This window comes from Astatotilapia calliptera, chromosome 3 (genome assembly GCF_900246225.1).
Source record: "Astatotilapia calliptera chromosome 3, fAstCal1.2, whole genome shotgun sequence".
Lineage (NCBI taxonomy): Eukaryota > Metazoa > Chordata > Actinopteri > Cichliformes > Cichlidae > Astatotilapia > Astatotilapia calliptera.
This window is the reverse complement of record NC_039304.1, coordinates 20,141,414-20,166,359: the sequence shown is the minus strand read 5'-3', so window position 1 is coordinate 20,166,359 and position 24,946 is coordinate 20,141,414. Positions and strand designations below refer to the sequence as shown.

The window sequence follows — 24,946 nt, the reverse complement described above, 5'->3', positions numbered from 1 at the left end:
ATTATAAAGACACTCATGGTAGAGGAATCAGGGACGACATGCCACGTCTCCCTGTCTGATCTTTTTTTTCCTGGTTGCAGGACACTTATAGCTGTCTACAGGTGCTGCCACTCAGTACCTGTAACACATGATTAACCATTAGCAAAATCACATATAGATATAATTAGCACTCTGTGTTACGCTAACCATAAGGAGGTGGATGTTACAGTATGTCCTTTACTTCACTCTTGGATGGAGATAAGCCAGAGGATTTGAACCTTGTTGAAAAAATAAACATTTAAATACATTTACAACATGTAACAACCAGGAAGAAAATAATATTGTTCCTACAGAATCTGATGCTCAAATAACAGATGGACCTTCCTCTCCAGTAATCTGGCATAGATCTTCCAGGACAGGCTGCGAACTGTGATCCTCTAAAGTTGGAATACACTCTCCAGTCTCCCTGCCTGAAGAGAAGAACCCTCACCCTAGTCTGCCAATCCAAAGGCGCTGTCCCCAACTCCCACACAATATTGCAAGAGTGTGTCAGCCATAAATCCATGAGTCCAATCCACACTATATACAGTGGGGGTACTTAAAGGCTTAAAACCTTCATTTCTGATAAAGCTTATAGTTAGGGCTGGATCACGTGACCTAGAATCCTCCTTTAGTGTAGACTACTGCAGGGTTCCCATGATGCACTGGGTGTTTCTTGTCCACTCACCTTTTTCACTCATTATGTTGTTTACTTTCTCCTCTCTCTCTTCCCACCCAACTGGTGGCAGCCCCTCCCTGAACAATTAAATTGATACTTCTATATTTAAATTGCAAAAATGTTGACTACAGCCCTCCAGTCAACCTCAATAAATAAATGAAACGTATATACTGTACAAATCCACAAAAAGTAAGCTGCCCGGAAAAGATAAACTATTATTATTCCCAGAGATGGGAAATTCACTTTGTTACAGCAGCAAAGTAAACAGGGCAGGAATAAATAAATAAATAAATGCAGCAAACCTAAAAACAACACTACTATGCAAAAATAGAAGAGAATAAACCATTGAATTATGTGAAGAATAATATGTCAGAGTACACTGTGGTGTCCCTACAATATGACTGAATTAACTCTCAACCTCACCAGCGCCACCTCATGTGTCACACTGCTGGTGCTGGTTGGACCAACTGAAGCCTTTTGGTTTGTTTGTTTGTTTTTGTTTCTCCAGACAGAATATAAAATATTCACATTTTACTTAATTCAAATTGTGCTGTCACTTAAAAAGTAACAGTAATTAAGAGCTTGGGGAAACTCTTTGACTCCAGCCTGAAAGACTCTACTGCTATTCAGAAGGCAAATGAGGAGCTGGGAGCGTGGCTCATTAAGGTGGATAAGTCCGGCCTGCCTGGAAGATTTAAAGCCTGGATCTACCAGCATTCCATCCTGCCCCGAATCCTGTGGCCCTTGCTTGTCTATACAGTTCCAATAACTACTGTGGAATCCCTTGAAAGAAAGATCAGTGGCTTTCTTCGTAAGTGGCTGGGACTTCCCCGCAGTCTCACCAGCGCTGCCTTGTATGGGGCAAGCAACAGCGTGCAGTTACCCTTCAGTGGTCTCACAGAAGAGTTCAAGGTGGCTCGCACACGAGAAGCCCTACAGTACAGAGATTCTAAAGACTGCAAGGTGGCATCAGCAGGTATTGAGGTAAGGACAGGAAGAAAGTGGAAGGCTGAGAAGGCAGTTGAGGTGGCGGAGTCACGCCTAAGGCAGAAAACACTGATGGGGGTCTTAGCAACAGGGGGAGCAGGCTTGGGGTACGTCCCAAAGGCCCAGGTCAGCAGGGCACAGGGAAAGGAGAGACACCAGCTACTCCAGGAAGAGGTCCGAGCAGATGTGGAGGAGGAGCGAGTAAGTAGAGCTGTAGGCCTTAAGCGGCAGGGAGCATGGACAAGTTGGGAGAGCACCTTGCAGCGCAAGGTCACCTGGGCAAACATCATGCAGGCAGACTTCCACCGGATCCGATTCCTAGTGCAGGCAGTATACGACACTCTGCCAAGCCCAGCAAACCTCCATCTGTGGGGAAAGAGCGAGACACCTGCCTGTCCCCTGTGCTCTGGAAGAGGGACCCTAGAACACCTCCTTAGCAGCTGCCCAAGGGCCCTGGCCGATGGTCGGTATCGTTGGCGGCACGACCAGGTGCTCAGAGTTGTTGCTGAAAAGATTGCCTCAGCAATCAGCATCAGCAAGCATCATCATGCTCCGAGGAAGGCAATCTCTTTTATTAAGGCTGGAGAGAAACCCCAGGTGCGCCCACATTTGACAACTGGCCTCCTCAACACAGCCTCTGATTGGCAGCTACAGGCTGACCTGGGTAAACAACTAAAGTTCCCTCAGAACATTGCAAAAACATCACTCCGGCCAGACATGATAATTATTTCTGAGGCCTCAAAACAGCTGATCATGCTGGAACTCACAGTGCCCTGGGAAGAGCGGATTGAGGAGGCCAATGAAAGGAAACGAGGAAAGTACCAGGAACTAGTGCAGGAGTGCAGGGGAAGGGGCTGGAAGACTTTCTATGAACTCATAGAAGTGGGTTGTAGGGGCTTTGCAGGACGATCACTCTGCAAAGTCCTAGGCCGGCTGGGCGTGGCTGGGGCAGCCAAGAAGAGGGCCATCCAGGCTGTGAGTGAAGCGGCAGAGAAAGCCACAAGGTGGCTGTGGATCAAGAGGGCTGATCCGTGGGTAGCTACTGGTACGCAAGTCGGGGCCTGATCACCCCCGGCTGGGTCGCCTGGGCGAGGGTGTATGATGTTGTGAGACCCGAAACACCTGATGACGCTAGGATACATCACTGAAGATGCGTACCAGTGCATCCAGGAGATGTGTCTTTATAGTTAAAAAGTAACATTTCATATGTCATGCAAGAAACCTAAACTGTAACGTAAATGTAAAATGAGCAGCTCGTGTCCAGGTTCACCAAAGTCAGTTTTGTGACTGAAAGCTGTCGGCCAAATTAGCACGATGATGTTTCCACAGGAGAGGAGCTGCATTATTATAAACTGTTCCACCACATAAACCTGAAAACTACCTGTGACAGCTGACCTGGGTGATGTGTAGAAGAACATCAAATTTTATTTAGCATCAAATCCGTGTGTTAATGAAGAACATGTTCCTGTGCCATGTGCATAAATACACATCAATCTTGTTTTTGTGTTTTTCCTGTGGGCTTTGTGAGGCTGCAGGTATTTACGAAAGTCTGACAGACTAACACAGTCAAGTGACGACACTGTGAAGAGATGAGAGTTGCTTCTTCCTCTGTGCAGAAATGTAACTAAAAACCTCAAATCAGCTTTAATTCTGTTCAATTTCAACAAAATCCATGTATCATTATTGGAATGGACTAACACTGCACCCATATCTCTGAGTCATCCACCCGTGATTTCTCCCTCTTATTGTGTGTTTTGAAAGTGAAAGTCACTGATAAGCCACCACAATATCAGGGTCCAGGACATGAGAGTACACTCATCCAGCTCTGAAACACCACAGATCACTGTCACATCTGCGACGGACAACATTTAAGCATCTGTCAAACTGCTACAATTAATGCGAACCAGAAAGACCGGAAATATTTAGGCTGGTGTCTGAATTCTACAGTATATAATAGTGTAACGAATGTTAAAGGTTATTTTGCTGTGATAGGTTGAGCATCTCTGTGCACTGTTGCTGTTTCTTTAAGAGACATGTTTGTTTGTGCTGCAGTAAAAGTCAGTGAGTGTGGTTTATTTTTTAGAGACAGAAGTAATAGTCACTCACCTCAGCGTGTCGGCTTTCTTTCCCTTTTTATACTTTTAGGCCACATGTTGAAACTCATAGCCACGAATTTCTCTTTTTTTGGTGAAACCTTGGACTTGTCTCCAAATCTTCCAGCAGAGATCATCCAATCGGATCCTTTTAGGGAATCGGACCTCTAAACTGTCGGTCGTCATGAGACAGGACCACCAACAGATACCTCTTTCCACATTTATCTTCACCTGTGTTATCACAGGCGAAGATAAACTTGATGATAAACTTGATGATAAACTTGATGAGCTCCAGATATTGTCAGGTTCCCGAAGGAGTAAAACTGCGCCTTTCTGTTTGTTGTAATGGAAACTTGGCTCAAAGAACAATGATATGTTCATGTTGAAGTCGGAAGTTTCAGCTGGAATGCCCCATCAAGACAGCTACCAAGTCAATAAGCTCCACCTGCCCTGACTTAATGGGAATGGCAGATGAGGAAGTTGGAGGAAGGAGAGATGACTGACTTTTAATTACTTTTATACAAAATGATTGATTACATGGATATAAGAACAAACTAAGCATTTTATGTTTATGATCTTGGATTATGTTCCTTTGGACCACCTTACAGGCTAATTATGGCACAGCGGGGAATCAAACTGAAGAAGAAAAGTAGGGTCAAAAGAGCCAAACCACAGAGAGGGATGGGTCTGAGAGCGGGAGTGGGAGTGTTGGTGTTCATGAAATAGTGTCTAAATTTGAAGGAGTCAGTGGATTTAAATTTCTTGTTGCATTTAAAGATGTGTGTGAAGAGGCTCAAGATTCACAAACAGCATAAAGATGAGATGAGAAATGTGTTGAATATGAAAATGCTACTGAATGGGAATATTCTTGATTTCTGTAAGTCTGAGGTGCAGAGAGTAAAGGCACTGACAGTGATTTGTTCCCATTGAGGGTAAAAACTGACTGATATGAGCCCTGAGAGTCTGAAAGTGCTGTGTTTAAAGATGTAGAAGCAGCTGAGGTTGAGATTGTAGGTTTAAAGAGTCGGGCACTGCTGTATTGTTGACATTCAGACATGATGCAGTTACAGTGAGCTTGGGGTACATGAGCTATCATGTTAGGCAAGTACCAGCAGCCTCCATTGTGATGCAGCGTTTTGGTCCTGTAGCAGCAGTGTGCAGTATTTCCTTAAACAAGTAAAAAAATAAAAGTATAAATCTGTAAGTTTGGTCAGCAGCTGTGGTTCCAGAGGAGATCTTTGGAGTTAGACCAGGATCTCTGAGTTTAGGGTTTCACTACAGTTAAATACAGTATCTCCATAAATTCACAAAGCTACACAGTAAATGGTGGGAAATAACACCAACAACTATATAGTGTATTATGAAGTACTACAAAACAACAACAAAGTAAAACTCCTGTACTGTGGTGCTTCATTGGCTACTTTAAATAAAGGGATATCAAGTATTACTCTGACAGTGTCCTCAGCATCTGTAGCCCACTACACCCCAGATGGTTCAATGATGCCAGTAAACTGAGGACTCATCATCTCCGTCCACAAACATAAGTGTAAAGTCTTCTGGGTTGTAACACTGCTCACATGCTAAACTGCTCCAAAGTCTTTTTTATAATTCTTCTTTCATTTGGAAACATTTTGACTCGTCTTGACTTATAACATCGACTTATTGATCACAGTCCTGTCAAAGCAGATCAGCAGATTCATTATTAAGCTGTTGAATGATCAGCTCATAAAAGTTATGTTCATGTTTTCAGTGTTTTCTCCATCCAAGCTCATCCCAAAGTCCAGACATGCAGGTGATTAGAAAAGACATCTGATCTGAATGTGCTGCTGACTCTTTGAATATTGTGATTTCCTGATGACCAGGAGAAACATGTCTGGAAAACATGCAGAATCTTTAGAATCCAGTAGACTGTGGAAATGTGCAGTGAATGAAGGTTATAGTAGGAGACACCTGGTCCTGGTCAGATGAACCACTTTAACTGGCTCCTTTCTTTTTAGCCCACAATCATCATTTTGATCTGTGTTTTATTCTCATTATTTTAAATGGACTCAGTTAACAAAGGGCCAGTATAGCAGTAAAAAAGCACAATGGCTGTAAACAATAAAGATCACAGATTAAATTAAGACATCAGCCTAAAGAGCAACATAACAATGAGGTCACATAAAAGAAGCAATTATGAAACTTTGACTGCAAACTACAGATCTGCTAAAATAATGAATCAGCCAACTAGACTTGATAATTACATTATAACAAGATGTTGAAATGGATGTTACTTATACAGCAATTTAACCTGAAAAGAGGACGTTACTCTCAAGTGGTGAGGGATTATTTACAGGTAACATTTAGTGGACAAAAAAGGTGTGTGGATAAACTGCACACATGCATTCCTGGGATTACTGTTCCAGAGTAATGCAATAAGAAACCAGCAGGTGGCAGCAGTGTGCTGGTTGGCACTGTCTCCTCACAGCAAGAAGGTCCTGACTGGGTTTTCCCCGGGTCTGCGTGGCCCCTCTCTGGGAACTCCAGCTGCCTCCCACAGCCCAAGGACCTGCATGTTAGATTAACTGGTAATTCTAAAGTGGTCGTAGGTGTGAATGTGAGCCTGAATGCTTGTGTGTCTCTGTCTGATAGTCATATGACACAGTTGTGACTTGTCCAGGTGTACACTGCTTCTGGATTGAGGAGTAATAATATTTTAAAAACAAACAGACAAAGAAAGCAGAGCTGCACCTCACAGTTTGTATTGATGATAACTTTGGATCCAGCTGTGTTTTGTTCTTCTAGAAAGCCACATGTGGGACGAGCACAAATGTAAAGGCAGCCAGTGATGCCTCAACATCTTTAAAACTCAAGCCTGCATCATCAACTCACAGAGCTCTGGACACAAATGTCTACTGGGACCCAACCAACTTGTTTTGATGACCAGGCCTTTATTCTTTCTTCAATAATAAGAAATAGTAATAATGTGTACCTACATGAGTACTTCTAAATGGAGAACACCGCGTCTTATTGAAAAAATAAAAGGTAACATCACAATATAGCTTCAATAAAAACTTTAAAACAGCCAATCATGAAGAGTTCTGTGGTCCACTTCCAAACCAGAAAATCTAATCAAGCACAAACAATCTTAAATCTTTACTCTGATAAAAATATAAGAGAAAGTGAAGTCAAGGTTAAATTTATTCATATATGTTTAAAACAACAGAGCTGATCGCAGAGCTCTACATTTAAAATATATAACCTTAAAAAAAGTAAAATGTTAAATCCAGAAAAAGTGAGAACAGCAAACAATATTAAAATAAAATTAAATAAAAAATAAAATTCACAGCATCTGACAGTATCTGACATCAAATGAATCAAGCTCAGCTTTTTCATGTTTTTATAACAAATAATTCATTTTTACATGATGCAGATCTTTAAACTCAGACAGTAAACGTATTTGTTGGTGTTCATACCAGCACTAATGTGACTCTGCTGACTTTAAGTTGTTGCTTTCAGGTATTAAAAATCACAGACTTCAAAACTTTTTTCTCACTTGCTATTGGAACAGGATACATTCAAAATTTTATATTAAAGCTTAAAAATGAATAAAAAATATCAGCTGCATATAAAGAGCATGGATCTGAAACAGGACACACCTCTGTGTGCTTTATGCTAAAAGAATCTATATCATATTATTATTCAATATCATCTTCATAAACACTAAAAACTGAGTGTGTCTGATATTTGAGCAGCAGAGGAGCAACAGTGGATTCATAAAATGCTCCTTTTTGCTGCTGCAGCTCTCCTCACTGACCTGTACGACAAACACACAAAGAACACAAATGTCCAAGTTTCAGGATGTTTGCCATTTAATAACTTGAAGAATAACTCATCCTGCACAGAAGCATAATTACCAGGAAAGCTTCCTAACGTGACTTCAGAATAAACTGCTGCATCAGCTGCAGGACTTGATTTTCCTGTGAGTGGAAAGAAGATTTTAAGACCAGATAAACATGTTGAACAACATTCACTGGAGGTGATGGCAGACTTTGTTTACCTGCTTTCTTCTTGGCTTTTTCTTTTTTGGGGCGTTTGACCTCAGCATACATCAGACTGTCCTCTAAAAGAGAAGTCAGAGCTCAGGATACATTTGATCAGCAGATATATGACACAGAGCTGTTGGACGTAGAGGTGGATTTAAACTGCAGATTTGTCAGCCACAGCCATTAACAGCATTAATGCTACGCTCCCCTTAATGATTCACGCTCTTTGTAGTTTCACTAGATTATTACTTTAGCTGCCAAGAAAAGAACAGACTACTTTAAGTGCTAAGAGAAACAAGAACCATTGACGAGATGTAATACGTCACAAGGTTTCTTTTACTGTTACAAAAAAGTTAACAATTTAGAATTTTGAACACAGGATATTTTATTTAAGGAAATTAGCAGGGGCAAAAACCTTAATCAACTAGCAATAATCATATAATTCAATCACCTGACTGTTATCCTAATGTACGGTAACTAATCTACTCAGTGCTATCACTGATTTCAGATATAGTGTTGAGGTGAGGAGAGGGGTAATCAGTGCTGCACTTCTCTCCATCTTTTGCCTGAAAGTCCAAATGAGGAAGCAGTAACACGGTACAAAGTCTTCCAACTCTTTTGAGAGACAAAAAATGATCATTTCAGGTCATAAGTCCACAGTGATTGTTCAACTGAAACTTTTGACTGTGAACTCCACTGTGCTTTCTTCAGATGTTGCTGATGTTACTCATCTTTAGCAAACTACATAAAGAACCTCGGACCTTCCTAAACACCTCCATTTATCCCTTACTCATATTTTATATGCCCTACATCTATTCCACACACACTTTCAATGCTATTGGCACATCTGATACTTTCCTGTATCAAACAACCATCTTAAACAGTGCTCTGCTGGGCCTCCAGTGATCGAGCACACTCAGATTATGTGTTTTATTCGATGGTGTTTGGTTTTGTGATCGTTGGTCTAGTTCAGAAGCTCTGGATGCTGTGATTCAGTAAATCCAGCTGAAAGGGGACTTTTTTTGCCTCCCAGATTAAAGACTTTGATCAAAGGCCTTAGATTAGAGATTAACCTGTGATCTGAGGAAGAGACTGAACTCAAACTGTGGAAGAAGTTTGTTTTGAGTTTTCATCGTTCTTTGCAAACATTCTGACCTGCTGTGTTTCTGAATCACTCATTAAATCTGTTCGACTTCTACAGCGTGTCTGTAGAACACAACACAACAACACAACAACACAGTATCATGTTAAACAAATACACCTGATTTAATGACTAACCCACCAAAACCCTAAATGATTGCAGATTAACTCTGCTGATGTGTAGCAGCTAAGCTTGGTAAGTGAATAACTAAACTCCAGGTTGACCTATAATTAGCTGCAACATAATGAAATGACACATTTCAGTACAAACACTGAATGAGACTGTTGTGTCTGTACCTGCAGCTCCCGTCTTCACCTCAGAGTAAACAGCACTCTGCTCTGGTTTATGATGCTTCCCTGTGAAGATGATCAGAATATTTATCATGAGAAAATAATTAACTGTTAGATTTTTTAAAATATTTATTTATTTTATTTTGCATTACATTTACATTTAATTGCACATGTTTTATGTACTTACTCTTCTTTTCAACGTTTTTAAGTTCAATAAGAGCGTATGTGACATCTTGATGTTCATCTGATCCTGAAATGTTCATATTTTAGTTACAGGATTGTAAACATTTCACATGGAATTAGTTTCATTAAATCAAAAACAAGTTTCATCTCTAACTGCTCTGTGCTTTTCAGCACATATACTGCACCATTTCTGTTGTCTTCCACTTGGCTAACAGATTCATAGAGGTTATTAGTACCTAAAAAAAGATGAACCAGGGTCACATTAATAATTTTAATAAAAACCTGGAGAGGAGAGTTTAAATAATTCTGTTTAAGTCAAAACCAAGACCATGAGATATTTTTGGACCATGAACCCATAATGTTGTTACTGTTTGTGCTGTTCTGATATGAAACAATAACATTATGGATTTTTTCAGTCGAGTTAAAGACACAATCAGGTTTGTAAAATTATTTTTCTTTCTCATTTTATGTGTCAGTTTACTGTTTGGATGTTTGTCCAACTGGATTTTGACAAATATTCTCTTAAAAGCCGCTGAACACAAAGTTAATATAAAAAGTGTTACTGTTAATGAGGACCGATATAAAAGTCAATATTAATAATGATAATAAAGATGGATTAAATACTGACCAGGATGAACAGAGTCGTACACATGAGTTTCATTCTGGTTGACTCCATGATTTGTGGAGGAGCCCGGACTGTGACTCTCAGACTGGATCGACCTGAAACAGGAAATAAACACAATAAACTCAAAAGTAACTGATGTTTGTTTAAAATAATAATAAAAAGTATTTTACCAACCTGGTGAAGCAGGAATCTGTGAAAGAGACAAATGTTATTACACATGTTTGTCATGTATAAATTGTTCCACTGATATTTAGTGTCATGAGATCAGAATACATGTATATGTGTGAATAATTAAAGTGTATGTAGTAAATAAACTCTCTAATACAGCATGAAAAGAAGAGGCTCTTACACTTGGACTGTCTGCAGCGATACAACAAGAGCAGGAGAATAATAATGAGAGAGACTCCACAAACCAGTCCAACCATCAACCACACAGGAGGTGAAGAGCTGTCAGCTCCTGACACAGTTACTGCAACAACAAACAATAATTAATTATTAATAAAGTGTAAAAGAAGAACTCTGAGAGCACAAATCTCTGCTACGGCAGCTCACTCTGTTGACAATATTTACTTTTAAGGAAACAATATTGTATTTTCAATGTATTTATTTTGTTTTATTTGTACTGTAAGAAGTTTGTAGTTCAGTGAAAATAAGTCCAAAGGCAGATTTTTTCAACATGACAACAAGGGCAGATGTGAAATGTAAAAGTGAGGTCAGAGGTCAAATGTAACAGGATATTTTAAATCTTTATACAGTATTTTCTATATGTTGACAAGACACAACACCTTTGTAAGAATCATAGTTTCTGTGTTATAAGGATTTATTTAGTCATAAAGTTGACCTTGAAGACCTCGGTGGCTGTAAGCCAAATGTTAATGGATAGTTAACATGACTGCAGCTCGTCAGTGAGGTAACCAGGCAGGTCTGCTGGGATCCTTTCTAGGAAAATAAGGTTTGTATGATAACAGACTTTCCCCTTGTTTCAGTTTCTTCCTGCTTCAAGATTCATTTTCATGCCATCATTCACCTCCAGTCAGACGCCTGCCACCTTGGATCATTACCCCCCTATTCACCACCACTGCTGCCCCCCTCGGAGCCTCTTCCTCACTTGCCTGCCTGCCCATCGTTCAGCAGTTTCCTTGGGCCTCTGCTTTATCCTTTACTCCCACATAGTCTGGACTCCAAGTAAGGCATAGTTGCAGCCACTTTATGAACACTCTCTGTCTTGTCACATTCCCTCAGATTTCCTGCCCTAACTGCTCTCTCCTCTCCCACAGATCTGCCGCCCTCACACTGTTATGTCCACTCCTCTGGCCTGTCTCTCTCACCTCAGTTAAGATGGTTTTGTAGGACTCACTCATTAAGTTTAGGTTCATTTATGTTTTGTTCTTGTTGACTGAGTCGAAGTTTGCAATCTGTTGTGTTAAATTATTTATCCTTTGTGTGAATAAAGAAACTGACTGATTACATCCTCTGCTGTTTTCACTTGAGTCCTGAATCACAACGATATTAAACCTGACAATATAGAAATATTACATAATAGTTTTATAAAGTTCTGACTAAATAGACCCAGATGGATTTAAACATTAAAAGAGATAATATCATGTTATTTCTCAAGCATGAAATCCATTAAAATCCATCAAATGTTTTGATCCTGCTCACCTTTAACTGACATCCAGCTCTGTGCTGACTCTCTTCCTGAGTACTGACACTTGTAGAAACCTTCATCAGACTTTGACACTGCAGAGATCTTCAGCTCCCCTCGGGTATCATTTTGAATAAGTTTGTCATTGTGATAGAAAAACACATTGGAAAGTATTTTTTGTGTTTTCAAACTGCAGCTCAGACTAACAGAAGCTCCCTCAGTCACAGGATGAACAGGACTCACCAGGATAGGACCATCATCATCTGTGAAACAATCACACACAATTGTTTCAGTCAGACCAGCTGGTGCACACTTTGAGAAAAAGCTGTGAGTCGTGTCTCATGATCTACATGCAGACCTGGTTTTCTGAGTGATTATGAGGACTGGAAATATAGTTGGGATGTTCCCTGCAGGAGTCAAATTACTGATGGTGACATTATTGAATGGTTAACACTTAGACCCCCGGAGAGCAGTCATTTTGGTTTTCTACCTTAGACCCCTGCGGAGTCATCATTTTGCGTTTCTACCTTTAAAAGCCGGAGAGCAGTCAGTCAAATGCTGGAGTCGTTCATATGTATATTAGGTCGTTACCTAGGAATTCTGGAGGGAGGGGAGTGGGGGTGAGTGATTGAGGGGGTGGGGGAGTGGAGTGTTGCATGATGTCTTGGAAGCGGTTTCGTGCCATAGTTCCAATTATCTGTGGGTTTCCCAGGTTTGCTGACCAGCAGTCATTTACCGATGGAACCCTGTAAACCCCCTGCAAGATGACAATTGCAATAAATGCCATTAGTTCAGGGAGGTCCATGAACCAATGAACATGCTCCATGCACCACTCAGCAGGCCATTTGTAAATATGTGTACAAATTAGAGATGGCACGATACCACTTTTTTATGTCCGATACCGATACCGATATCATAAATTTGGATATCTGCCGATACCGATATGAATCCGATATAGTGTTTTTTAATCAACAAAACTGTTTTTTAAAATATCTTGCTGCATTTTGCAAGTCTGCAAGTTCATACTCAAGTTTAAAACAACAACTACACTAAAGCTATTCTGTTATACCTGTATACAAAAAAAATATTTCATAGTTCAGCAATACTGATCAATCTAATAAACTTAGACCTACACCATCCTCCCTATTCTGGTATTTTAAAGAGTACTTAGCGTAAATATTAAGCAACCTAACTAATAGGGTTCCAACTCCCAGCAACAACAAAAAGAAATAAATAAAAAATAAGGAACCACCCCTCACGCGCCACCTCATGATGCTTAATCGACGTAATCAACCTTAATTTGATGCAGTGTGAAAAAAAAATGCACAGAAATCAATTATTTTTCAAGAAATATTAAATAGATTCAACATCTTTCTTCAACAAAATTGCAGACTGCACAGATGGTACCTTCCCAAAGTAAAAAGTACTATAGCTTACTAGGGTATATATATTAGACTTAATAGTCACTATATACAGTAATTGACTTCTATTCATTTTACATCAAATTAAAACTTTGGGTGTCAGATAATTATTTATTAAAAGCTCGACATTTTAAATGAGAATAAGAAAGAAAAGTATGTCTTTGTGCCCCCTTTTCCCTGTTCATGCCCTATCGGCCCCCCTGGCTAAACTTTGCTAGATCCGCCCCTGCACAGTTACCAGCGTCAGCTACGTAGAAAAAGATCCTCGAGTAGAAAGTAATATTAAATAAATTCTAACAACAGCTTATCAAGCTTAAACGTTCTGCTGTTGTTCAGCCGCTGGTTTCCTCTTTCTGGTGCAAAGTGGGCCAAAAACAAACAAGAGACACGGACTCGCGACAGAAAAGCCGATCAGCTGATCATTGATCAGTTTCATGATTGAAGTAGCAGCCGGAGAGCGAGAGGCAGTCGCTTGTTAAGCTTAACGTGGGAATGCTTTACAAACATTCAGAGATGGACTTACACACTTGCTTTACTTCTCTCGGGGATAACTTTGTCGGAGATGAAATGCCAGGTTGCTAGCGAAGCTCCAAATGCTATCCAGACCACCGACAGGTCCCGCATGCCACAGCCGCTCTATCACGTGATGCATACTGCTCCGACTGCTAACGTTCTGAGGTGAGTTACGGCGTGTTGCAAGTTTTGTGAGGTGTTTTCGTGATATTTAATGGATCGGATTACATTTTTTATTTTTCTCCGATATCCGATCCAGTAATTTAGGTCAGTATCGGACCGATACCGATACGTAATATCGGATCGGTCCATCTCTAGTACAAATGGTTGGTTTTTTGTACTGTTTTCATCAATAAATGTCAGCAACAAAGGACATACACCCATGTGTGTTGATTTCTCCCTAAGATGGCAAACTGAAACACTCCAAGTTGGTGACTTTTGGAGATTTGTTTCCCTGGATGATTGAGAATGCATCAAGATGAAACACAAAAGGAAGCTCACCGCTTTTGTTGCTGCCATAAATGCCATTAGTTCAGGGAGGTCCATGAACCAATGAACATGCTCCATGCACCACTCAGCAGGCCATTTGTAAATATGTGTACAAATGGTTGGTTTTTTGTACTGTTTTTATCAATAAATGTCAGCAACAAAGGACATACAAAGGACATGTGTTGATTTCTCCCTAAGATGGCAAACTGAAACACTGAAACACTCCACTCCCCCACCCCCTCAATCACTCAGTGAGTGATTGAGGGGGTGGGGGAGCTGCTAAAAGCGGTGAGCTTCCTTTTGTGTTTCATCTTGATGCATTCTCAATCATCCAGGGAAACAAATCTCCAAAAGTCACCAACTTGGAGTGTTTCAGTTTGCCATCTTAGGGAGAAATCAACACACATGGGTGTATGTCCTTTGTTGCTGACATTTATTGATAAAAACAGTACAAAAAACCAACCATTTGTACACATATTTACAAATGGCCTGCTGAGTGGTGCATGGAGCAAGTTTTGGGTGGCTTGCGACCTAAAATCCAAGTACACAGATGCAAAAAAAATCAGGCCACTGTGCGATGTGTTCACTGCTACAGGTACACATGTGGTAAATGCAGACGACAGATACCGTGGCAGTGCCAGGATTGTGAGTGATTGCTGAAAATGTTGAAATGTACTCACTCACTTTTTATCATTATTTGTAAATATGTGTACAAATGGTTGGTTTTTTGTACTGTTTTCATCAATAAATGTCAGCAACAAAGGACATACAAAGGACATGTGTTGATTTCTCCCTAAGATGGCAAACTGAAACACTCCACTCCCCCCCCCCCTCAATCACTCACCCCCACTCCCCTCCCTCCAGAATTCCTAGGTAACGACCTAATATACATATGAACGACTCCAGCATTTGACTGACTGCTCTCCGGCTTTTAAAGGTAGAAACGCAAAATGATGACTCCGCGGTCAATTTAGCCAATTTAGCTTCCACTTCCACCATTTGACTGCTCTCGGGTTTTATAGGTAGAAAGGTAGAAGCCTGGGGATGCTAGTTTAAAGGTGAAATTGTAAATGTTTGTATGTTTGTGTTATTTTGCATGATGTGTTTCACAAATTTCTCTGAATTGAGACATTAAAGGTTCATCTAATCTGACGACAGAGATGTTGAGCTTTTTTGAGTTTTATTCTGACAGAGAAAATATAAAATACTGTTGGCAAATTATGATAAACTGGATTATAAAAGGATGAAGAGAAATTAGACCAACATCCAAGAATATTTTGATGCTTCGTTGCCTGAAATTGTCTGAAATTCTCATTTTTGTTTGTGTTGCCACATAGAATTACTTCACATAGAGCAAAGCTGAGACAAATGTTCATGTGACGTCTAAATCATTCAGATCCAAGAAGTAAATGTATAATAACATACTCTGTACAGTGATGTTGACTGCACTGCTGAACTCTCTTGATCCAGACTCACACCAGTACACTCCAGTATCTGACTTTGATGTGTGGATGTCACATGTGGATCCAGTCATTCTCCAACAGTCAGAGAGTCGGCCGTCCTCAGAGAACTTCCTCACTCTCCACTCAGTGAAGTTTCCCTCACAGGTCAGTGAGACAGAGTCAGAGGTGAAGTGTTGCACTCTGTCAGGACTCACTGTGAGAGACGCTGCTGAATGAACATCTGGAAACAACATGCAGTGAAGAGACAAAGCTCACAGATGTTAGGATTCAAAAGATCACAGTGAAAATATTTGTTTGTTTGAAGCTTTTGTTTTGAAAATCAAATTTAATAGTTCAATATGATAAAGTGTTTGTTTGGTGAGACAACACTGAGTCTAACAACAAGCCCTGAATCACACAGACAGTCAAATCAATGGAAAACAAAGGAGCCGAATACTGACATGTTTAAGATGATCTAACCCACATGCTTTATCTGCTGGCAGCTCATGTAGAGCTTGGTACACGTCATGTGACATCATGAGCTTTGAGTCATCACTCTCAGCATCATCCACCTGATACAGATCACTCTGAACACACTTCAGTCATTTGCTGTAATGTTTCTGTCATAATTCTGTGATATTGTCTGTTTCACAGATTCCTTCTACAGTGAGATATTTTGCAGCAGCAGGACCAAAACTAAAAACCTTTGAAGTATATTTTAAATGAACAATAACAGCAGCTGTTATTTGTGACGTCTTCTTCTAGCGTCCATCTGTAGTCAGTGTTTGTCTTGTATTTGTCAGAGCTGTTAACCTGCCTGCTGACATCTTTGTTTCTTTATTAACTATATTTGACTTTTTTATCTGAGCACCTACCTGAGCAATAAACAAAGAGTCTTAACTGTGTAAATCCTGTCTGTGCACTAAGTAAAAATAATCAGTACAAACAGAAACACGAGTTTAAATATCAAAACATTTAAAATGTCATAGATGTCTTTTGTTTTTCATGTTATCACATTACATAAAAACTGAAAAATAAGAAAAGGAAACGAAGAAATTCAGTTTGGTTTGATCACAGAGAGAAAGGAAAATATTCAGTTCAGTTCTTCTTTTGGGAAGTTTTAATATAAACGGAGATAAATGGTTGTCATGGAGATGAGATTTTAATGGTCTAAATCCTGGTGAATAAAAATGATGACCTAACATGAGCTCATTGAAAGGACAGAGAGAAACAAACTGACCTGCAGACCAGACAAACTTTGGTTGACTGTGATCAGTGTGATACTCTGGGTCTCCTCTTCCAGCTCTGCACACATATCCTGCTGTGTGTGTCTGTCCATGAATGATGTAGGAGTCCTGTGCAGTCCCACTGCCATCAGGTAGCAGCTCATAACTGGAGGATTTCTCTGATAGATCAGGAACAGCTTTATACCAGTAGAAGCTCCATCCTGCAGACGGATGTTCAACCTCACAGTTCAGAGTTACTGAGGCTCCAGGACTCAGCCATGATGGAGACACAGTGAGGACAGGACAGGGTTTATCTGTTCAACAAAGATTTTATCTCAGTGAACATGTAGTACAGTCTCTGAACAGTGAGCTCAGTTTATACAAAGAATAATAATCTCAGTCTATATGAACAGAAACACATTTTACAAAGTGTTCAAACAGCTTAAAGCAAACATGACTTACTGTCAGAAACTGTCAGTGTGACTGAATCACTCCACTCTGTTGTTTCATGCTGTGAACTTTTCATTCTGCCCTTACAGCGATAGTTTCCACTGTTGTATGATGAAGCAGATCTAATCCTGTATTCATTCAGATTTGGAGGTTTTATGATGCTGTTTGTTTTCCACTCATAATCCCACTCAGTGTCTCCTCCATGGATCTCACATCTGACAGTGATCGTCTCTCCTCCGTATATCTCAGACCAGTTTGGATACAGAGTCACAACAGGCCTGTTTGACACTGTTAATGTTCAAGAAAGTACAATAAAAACACATGAAAGACAAAAGGTACAACTACCATCAGATGTAGTGCTTTGTAGGAAGTTACATTTACACTCACCAGTTGTGTCAATCCTGACTGACTGACTCCACTCTGTGTAGTAAACTTGTTCTCCTCTTCCTCCTCTGCAGCTGTAGCGTCCTCCCTCTGAGACACTGATTTGTCCATTTGTCACAGGTTGATAAGATTTCCAATCTGTGTACCAGTAGTATTTCCATCCAGATGATGATGATGGGCTCACAGAGCAGGTCAGGGTCACACTGCCCCCTACTGGAACAGCTGTCCTATCAGCTCTCAGTTCAGCCTTTGGTTTGGCTGCAGTTCAGTTTAGAACAAGAACATAAAAGTAAAAATGACTGAATCAGAACAATTTAAAGATGGAAATATGTAAATGATCAAATATCACAAAACCATAGTTGAGATAAAACAAACTGTGCCACAAAAAATATTCTGTATTTCTGTTTTGATCAAAACAGTGAATTTGTTTTATTTACTTTTGTGTATTTTAATTTATTACGTACATGCACATTTCAAATAATTCATTTGAAGCATGACTGAGTTTATTGATCAATAATGAGGAAGTAACCCAGGTCAATATGATCTGATTGTATTTTGAACATGTGAGAATTGTTCCTAAATGAGTGTGAGCAGTTATCATTTCATTGGTGTTGTTCTTTACTTTTGTTTTTGGTGTATTGGGATTTGGTGAGTCACAGTTAGTTTTCTTTGGTGTCAGTTAGCACGTTATGTCCTTGTGTTCTTTACTAAATCTGATGTAGAAGCCTCTGATAGCTAAGATGAGACCTAGTAAGGTTGTTTTATATTCTTTTGCTGTGGAAGCTGACATTTCCTGTCGCACAGATGTGTTTAGACCACACTAATATGCACAGTCAACTTCACCAATGCCATTGCAGGGAGCAGTTTGGATGTGATTTCCAGCTGAGCTGTTAGGAATGCTGGAATAAGACTCCAGTGTTTGTGTTGCAAAACAGATCAGGTTTATCAGCCGAGAGCAGATCTCAGAACTGAAATCTGAGACTGTTGAACCTTGATGGTGATCCACACCTAGGAGATCTGAACCTCCACTGAAATCTTCTGTTCCTGCTGGATCAACTCATATTCCAGAGATCAGAAAACTGACTCACACTTCTGAACTTTGATACGACGCCACAATAATCTCTGTTACTGCGACACACAGAGGATTTAATCCAAGAACTGATTCCACACCAGACTGTGACTGTGAAAGGTTTCTCTGTAAATCTGTGGACAGCTGATTTTGTGCTTTCAGTGTTGTAATTCCATTCATTGTGTTGGTGTTGTACTGGTAACTCACTGTGTTACTGATTATAACTAACCAGCCACTCTGCAGGTCTAGTGAGTAAACTGAGCCGACTCATATTGATCAAAGTTTGAAGAGCAGCTGAAAGAAAGCTGGTTAACCCTGAAGGAGCTAACACAGGTTAACAAGTAGTTAACATAGATAAGAGTTCAAACTAACCTGAACTAGACAGAGAGAGAGATTTTTACATATTGCTGTTTAATTTTATTTAAATATTTTATTCTGGTTTTCAGATGCATAAATTAATGTAAACTGGAAACTGATTGTATATTTCTGTGTCTTCTGTTTCCGACCTACTAGTTCAAAGTTCACCCTGGTCCTGGTATGTATTATTGGTTATTGGTTGTTATTTTATTTTAATTTTGTTTTATCTTTAGTGAAGTCTTGAGTTTTCCCATGTACCATGAATGCACCGCTGCACTGCCCATGTTAACTTTCTTTCACTGCAGCTCTCTGCAGGCAGCAAGGTAAATTTCTCTGTATATTGCACTGTGTTTAAAGGGTAAAAGAACCCCATGAAACATAGTTTTGAGCACTGATTTTGTTTTGCAGATGCACAAAACTGCTGTGGTGGGGTGGCTGTAGCTCAGGAGGGTTGGTGGTTCGATCCCTGGCTCCCCTAGTTTGCATGCCAAATATCCTTGGGCAAGATACTTATGGCGTATGAATGCGTATGATTGATAGTTAGAAAGCACTTAAAGTATAGATAGTAGTGCTTGTGTGAATGGGTGTGTTGTATAGAGCGCTTTGAGTACTCCAGGAGAGTAGAAAGAACCAGTCCATTTACCATGTGGAACTTGCAATCCTGTAACGTGTTGAGCTACAGAGTTCATGTATTGTGTGAGCAATACATTAACTCCGGTGAGTCTCGAATTGTGCAAATTAAATTTGATTCACAGTCCGGTTTCTAATTTATAAAATTTATAAAACTTTATAAAACAGCTTCTATGTGATTGTAGAAGCTGTTAACGATGTCTTCGATGTGTTAGCCCTGTGAAAAGTGTGCTAGTGTATCCACATGTGCTACCTTTGCAGGTGCAAGTGTTGCATTTTGAGGAGAATTTGATTTTGAGGAAAGAAAAGCTAAATTTGAGTGAACAAAATGAATTGCTGCGTGCAAAAATGTATTTCAGTGTTTGTTGTTATCCACACACACACCAATAGCAGCCCCTTTTGCTCTGTTTTTGCATTTGCGTTTGCTCGCAATGTGTTGTTTGCGCTTCTCAACATTTCTGCCCAGCGCGTTCAGATCGATAGTATCGATCCCAAGTCGGCATCGGTATCGGATCGATACTAGCCTGGTGAGATTGATTCTTTACTTTACAAACTCTGCTTGTTTGCTATGCTGTGCTTTCGGCAAAAACGAAACAACCAGGTCACTGGACTCACCGCTCCTGTGACAGCGGAGAGCACTTTGCTCCCTCTTCCCTCACTTTCGGTGTTGCTGACATGTCATGTGACTTAGACACTTTGGGGGTTGTTAAGTTGTTTACATATTAATTATATTTTTTTGTTTTTGTGAATTTTAATTGTAATTTTTGTATTAGTTTATCAACAGTATTTGTTTTAATTTGTTTACTGGTTTGCTTGCACTTAAGATTTAAAAAAAAAAAAAAAAAAAAGGATCACCACCACGGCAGACCTGATGGCATTTTCATGCTTCGCAGCATCATTTATTCTTACAATAATCACATAGTTGCTGTAACAGTACATTCAATGGCTGCAGCTCTCCCGCTGGCAGCCATACACATCACCACCACCAAACCTGCAGCGGAATCGCAGAACACGCCCTGCCACAAAACAGCCAATCAGAATTTTTTGCATCCTTTTTTTTTGCCTGTCCCGTTTGGCTCTTTTGCCATCAGAATTATTGTCTAAAGGCAAAGAAAGACGCCCAACGGATTTACTTTACCAAATTGACCATCCCAGCCTTGCCATAATGGTCCATTTGAGTCACCTTTTGTTTATTTTATTTTCACTTGCTGAATACGGGACAGACTTGACTGGGGGAAAGAAGGGGAGAAAGAAAGAGAGAAAGAGAAACAGCTGAGAAGAGGGACGGGGGAGAAGGGCAAAAAACAAAAACCAACAGAATGGGCAGGAAAAAAAAAGAAAGAAAAAAAAATGCATATATCGATCACCTGGATCACCTGTTGAGAAAGAAAAAGGAAAACAAGCAGAAGAGAAGAAGAGTAATAGAATAAACAACATCACAATGCCGCTCTTTCGGCTCCGAACCGGCTCTTCAGGTTGTTTTGTTGCTTTAATTAATTTTTATCTCTAAAAAGAGCCGGAAATCCCATCACTACTGGGTGGACCAATTACAATACATCCCTATTGAGATGAAAAGGAACACAGTTTGTCCCGTACTTCAGCTAGAATGAATGTTTTTCCTATCCGGTTGTTCAGTGATGACGCGACGAATCCTACTTCCGGGTCTAAAGTAGTCTGCGTTTAATATGGCTTTTGTGTTGTTAACATGTTTAATGTTATGTATTTTCTTCTATTTGATCTCAAAAAGCTCCTAAAACAGTCAGTGATCACTGTTAACCTCCCTCGCTTTTATTACCGCTAATCATTTATTTAAGCTCAGTTTTTAAAACCTTAGGATTTAACTACAGCCCAGCCCATGCAGCAGTATATGAATGACTAACCTCGTATTGTGGATGGATTATCTCAGTTGTTCTCCTGGCTGAAGTTTGGTCCTTTTACAGTATCCTGCCATGCGATTACATTTGTTCCTGACCACCGAGAACACTCACGTTAACTTTTATCGAGTGGAAAAAAAGTTAGCTTGTTTATATTATGCTAACATAGCTGTGTCGCTAGCGGTCACGTAGCACATCATTATATACCAGCTAGCCCAACTTCAGTAACCCTACAAACGTCACTGCGGTTTAGTTTTCTGTCTTCATTTATGCTGGAAGTGATAGCAGAGCTGTACGTTTTAATTTGTTTCCAAAACCCCGCAGTCAGGACATGCTATATTGTATTTAGATAGAAGCTAGCGAGCTAACTCCCTGCTAACTTCTAACTCCGTTAAATGTCATAAATTCCGTTTTCATGGATGCCTGGATGTTAAACTCAATTGTTACACCTGGTAGAGCAGAACGCTGATCATTTTGTTAAAGATGAAAGACTTTAGACAGTTTTTCAACTCTCAGTAATGCCATAGTGATCGTTTGATATATGGACCTGCAGCGGAGTTTAGACCCAGACACGGCTAGTGACGTCAGACTGAACAACCGGATAATACCTGGTGGTCTAGTCAATACACGGGCAGATTTTTGGACGGCACACTTGGGATGTCATTGTCCTCCATTGTCCATGATTACATTCATTGCAGAGAAACAAGCACAGGGCTCTCACTGATTTAGCGTTATGACTAATTATATATTTTCATGTACTTTATATTTGTTTTTTAGTTGAGGACATTTTAGGAGGACACTGCAAGTTACACAATTACGCAGTGAATTGGTGTTTATTATTATTATTATTATTATTATTATATCTACAAGAGTTTTGTTGTTGGTCTTATCATTTTATTTTGTTGTATTTATCCGCGACACGCTAAGGCTGGTCCGTGAAAATATTGTCTGACATTAAACCAATTTGTGGCACAAAAAATGTTAGGGACCGCTGATCTAAGTGACTTATATATTATGTTTAACCCGAGTAGGGAAAGACCACGGGGGGGGGGGGGGGGGGGGGGGTGTTGAAAACAATGTGCGGGAGCCTTGACCAGCCGGTCAGCTGGTGGGTAACAGGCATCTCTGAAAACGTTAGAGCACTTTTACAAATATGCGATGTTTTGATAAATCGAGCAGATTTTTGAAGTTTACACAGCAACATTCTCACCTGAAAATATTGTAAAAGTTTATTTTGTGATCCAGACAGAGTAATATTTTAAACTCCGCCACTCTGCGTTCTTCCGCCACTGCCTCGTTTGAGTTTTGGATGGAATGCATTCTGGGATATTTGCCTGGGTTTAGCTACAGTAGCTAGCGAGCTGATTAGAGACCAAAACAGCCAATCAGAATTTTTTGCATCCAAGTCTGTGATTGGTTGGTTTTGTGGCACAAATATAAAAGCATAGAGAAACAGTTGAACGCGCAGGGGTAGAAATGTTGAGAGCGCAAGCAACACATTGCAAGCAGGTCCGTGATCTGAACAAGAGCAAATGCAAAAACTGAGCGAGAAGGGCTGCTGTTGTGTGTGTGTATGGATAATTGCAAAATTATGGATATGGATAATTGCAAACACTGAAATGAAGCAGCAATAAATCTTTGTTCATTCAAATTTAGCTTATCTTCGCTCAAAATAAATTTCTCTTCCAAATGCAACACTTGCACCTGCAAAAATCTTTTATACGTGCGCTTAAAATAGTGGCACAAAAATAACGCCATAGCTTACATGTGAGGTTTTAACTAACTCTCCATTGGAAACACTTTTCATGGTTTATTCGATTTGCACTGAAATGTATTTTTATTGTTGGTATATTGGTATTGGCCAGTAGGGATGGGTACCGATATGGGTTCTGACAAAAAAATAAAAATATAAGAGGCTTTTGGACAAAGTTTGTGTTCTCCATTCTTTAAGCAACGGTTTGAGCACCGTTTAAGCACCAGCACGTTTCAAAAGTAACAGTTTGGCACCGGATAAAACCTAAATGATACCCATCCCTATTGGCCAGTAAGAACTGTATAGATGATATCTAAAGAAAAAATATAACACTTAGAGGAATTAGATTTTACTCTTCTTTTAATTCATACAAATGAGATACAGGGAAAATTAGTCGGTAGCAGGGCCTTTTTTAGCCAATTTTTGGGGGTGCTGAAGCAAAATCCTTTTTTTTTTTTAAACAATATTTGCTGTTTGTTTGACACACTACTAAAAATATAAAAAAAAAACATACAGCACTTGGTTGAGACGTAATATTTTAACAACAAAAGTATAGATACCCCCCCTCTCTCAAAATGGTTTGTTCCAGCTCGCCTTTCCCCTGCTCTGACTCTAGCGCCCTTTCTGCCAAACCGAATGTGGCTGAGACGCAGCGGAGCGGAGGTGTAAGTGCCTGGCTTAAAACAGGACATATTAGCTGCATTTAACCATCAGTTACTCTTTATATAGTTAGGTAGGAGTCAGACCATGTTTCTTTTTAACTGAAAAACATTACACCAGGTAACCTGCAGGGTTGAAAACGTGTTTCCCGACGTTTGCTACCCTACAATGCGTCCTGCTCTGTAGTAAAATCAGCAACATTTGACCGTCCTGTTGCTCCATTGAAATGTATACAGCCTTTTTAAAATCTAAAACTTAAAATTGTCTGTAGCCTGCTGTTGTTACCACTGTCCTGTTTGAAATGGATACTAACTAGCTAACTGACTGGGTGCCCATTAACCTTATATGTTACTGTGTGTATGTGCGTGTGTGTACGTGTACAGAGAGACAGCCAGGTTCATAATGGATATTAGGACGTTTTCAACAAAAAAAGGAGCCACATTCAGGTAAAAGTGTAAAATCAAATGATCCATCAATCAAGAATAATGTTGGTCTAGTGTTTCAATATTTATATCTTTTATTAGATGTTCATGTGGTTTGGTTATTTGCCTTTTGGTTGAAAGTACACTGAGAGAGGACTTCTTGTTAGGGATCTTAATAGTATTTTTTTCATATTAATGTAATTTTTTCACCTAATTGAATCTATTTGTGTATGATTGTCAGTCCAAAGAGGGAGAGAGGAAAGAGGGGAACGTGAGGAGAAAGTACAAGGTCAGGAAGAACCAGGTAAGAAAACAGACAGGGAACAGTGACAGGCACAACAGAAACTGTTAAACTGACAAAGAGAAAAAAACTAATTTTACTCATAAAATCTGGAAGTTGTGTTCTCCTGATATTAAAGATGCTAAACAGAATCTGCAAAACAAATTGTGTTGAAACATTTTTTGAACACAACATTATAATTGATTGGGGAGATTAAAATTAATGATATATTTTTATGTGGTTCAGTCACAACTCTACTAAAACCTCAGGTAATAATAGATTGGGCCAAC

General features: G+C 39.7%; 2 protein-coding genes across 2 annotated transcripts in view; one reads left to right on the top strand and one right to left on the bottom strand.

Moving 5' to 3' along the window:
• Window positions 1-1,094: 1,094 nt before the first annotated feature.
• Window positions 1,095-2,803, top strand: LOC113013472 (uncharacterized). Its single transcript, XM_026154398.1, has 2 exons — window positions 1,095-1,185; window positions 1,263-2,803. The coding sequence occupies exons 1-2, from the start codon at window positions 1,095-1,097 to the stop codon at window positions 2,747-2,749; spliced, it is 1,578 nt and encodes a 525-aa protein (XP_026010183.1). The 3' UTR covers window positions 2,750-2,803.
• A 4,307-nt stretch (window positions 2,804-7,110) lies between these two features.
• Window positions 7,111-24,946, bottom strand: part of LOC113018842 (uncharacterized) — an 83,715-nt gene continuing 65,879 nt past the window's right edge. The window contains exons 10-16 of the mRNA XM_026162244.1: window positions 10,045-10,136; window positions 9,602-9,652; window positions 9,421-9,483; window positions 9,240-9,299; window positions 7,817-7,879; window positions 7,674-7,736; window positions 7,111-7,573 (exon numbers count right to left, since the gene is read on the bottom strand). Of these exons, the coding sequence (XP_026018029.1) occupies window positions 7,566-7,573; window positions 7,674-7,736; window positions 7,817-7,879; window positions 9,240-9,299; window positions 9,421-9,483; window positions 9,602-9,652; window positions 10,045-10,136 (400 nt within the window). The 3' untranslated portion in view covers window positions 7,111-7,565. The remainder of the gene's footprint in view (window positions 7,574-7,673; window positions 7,737-7,816; window positions 7,880-9,239; window positions 9,300-9,420; window positions 9,484-9,601; window positions 9,653-10,044; window positions 10,137-24,946) is intronic.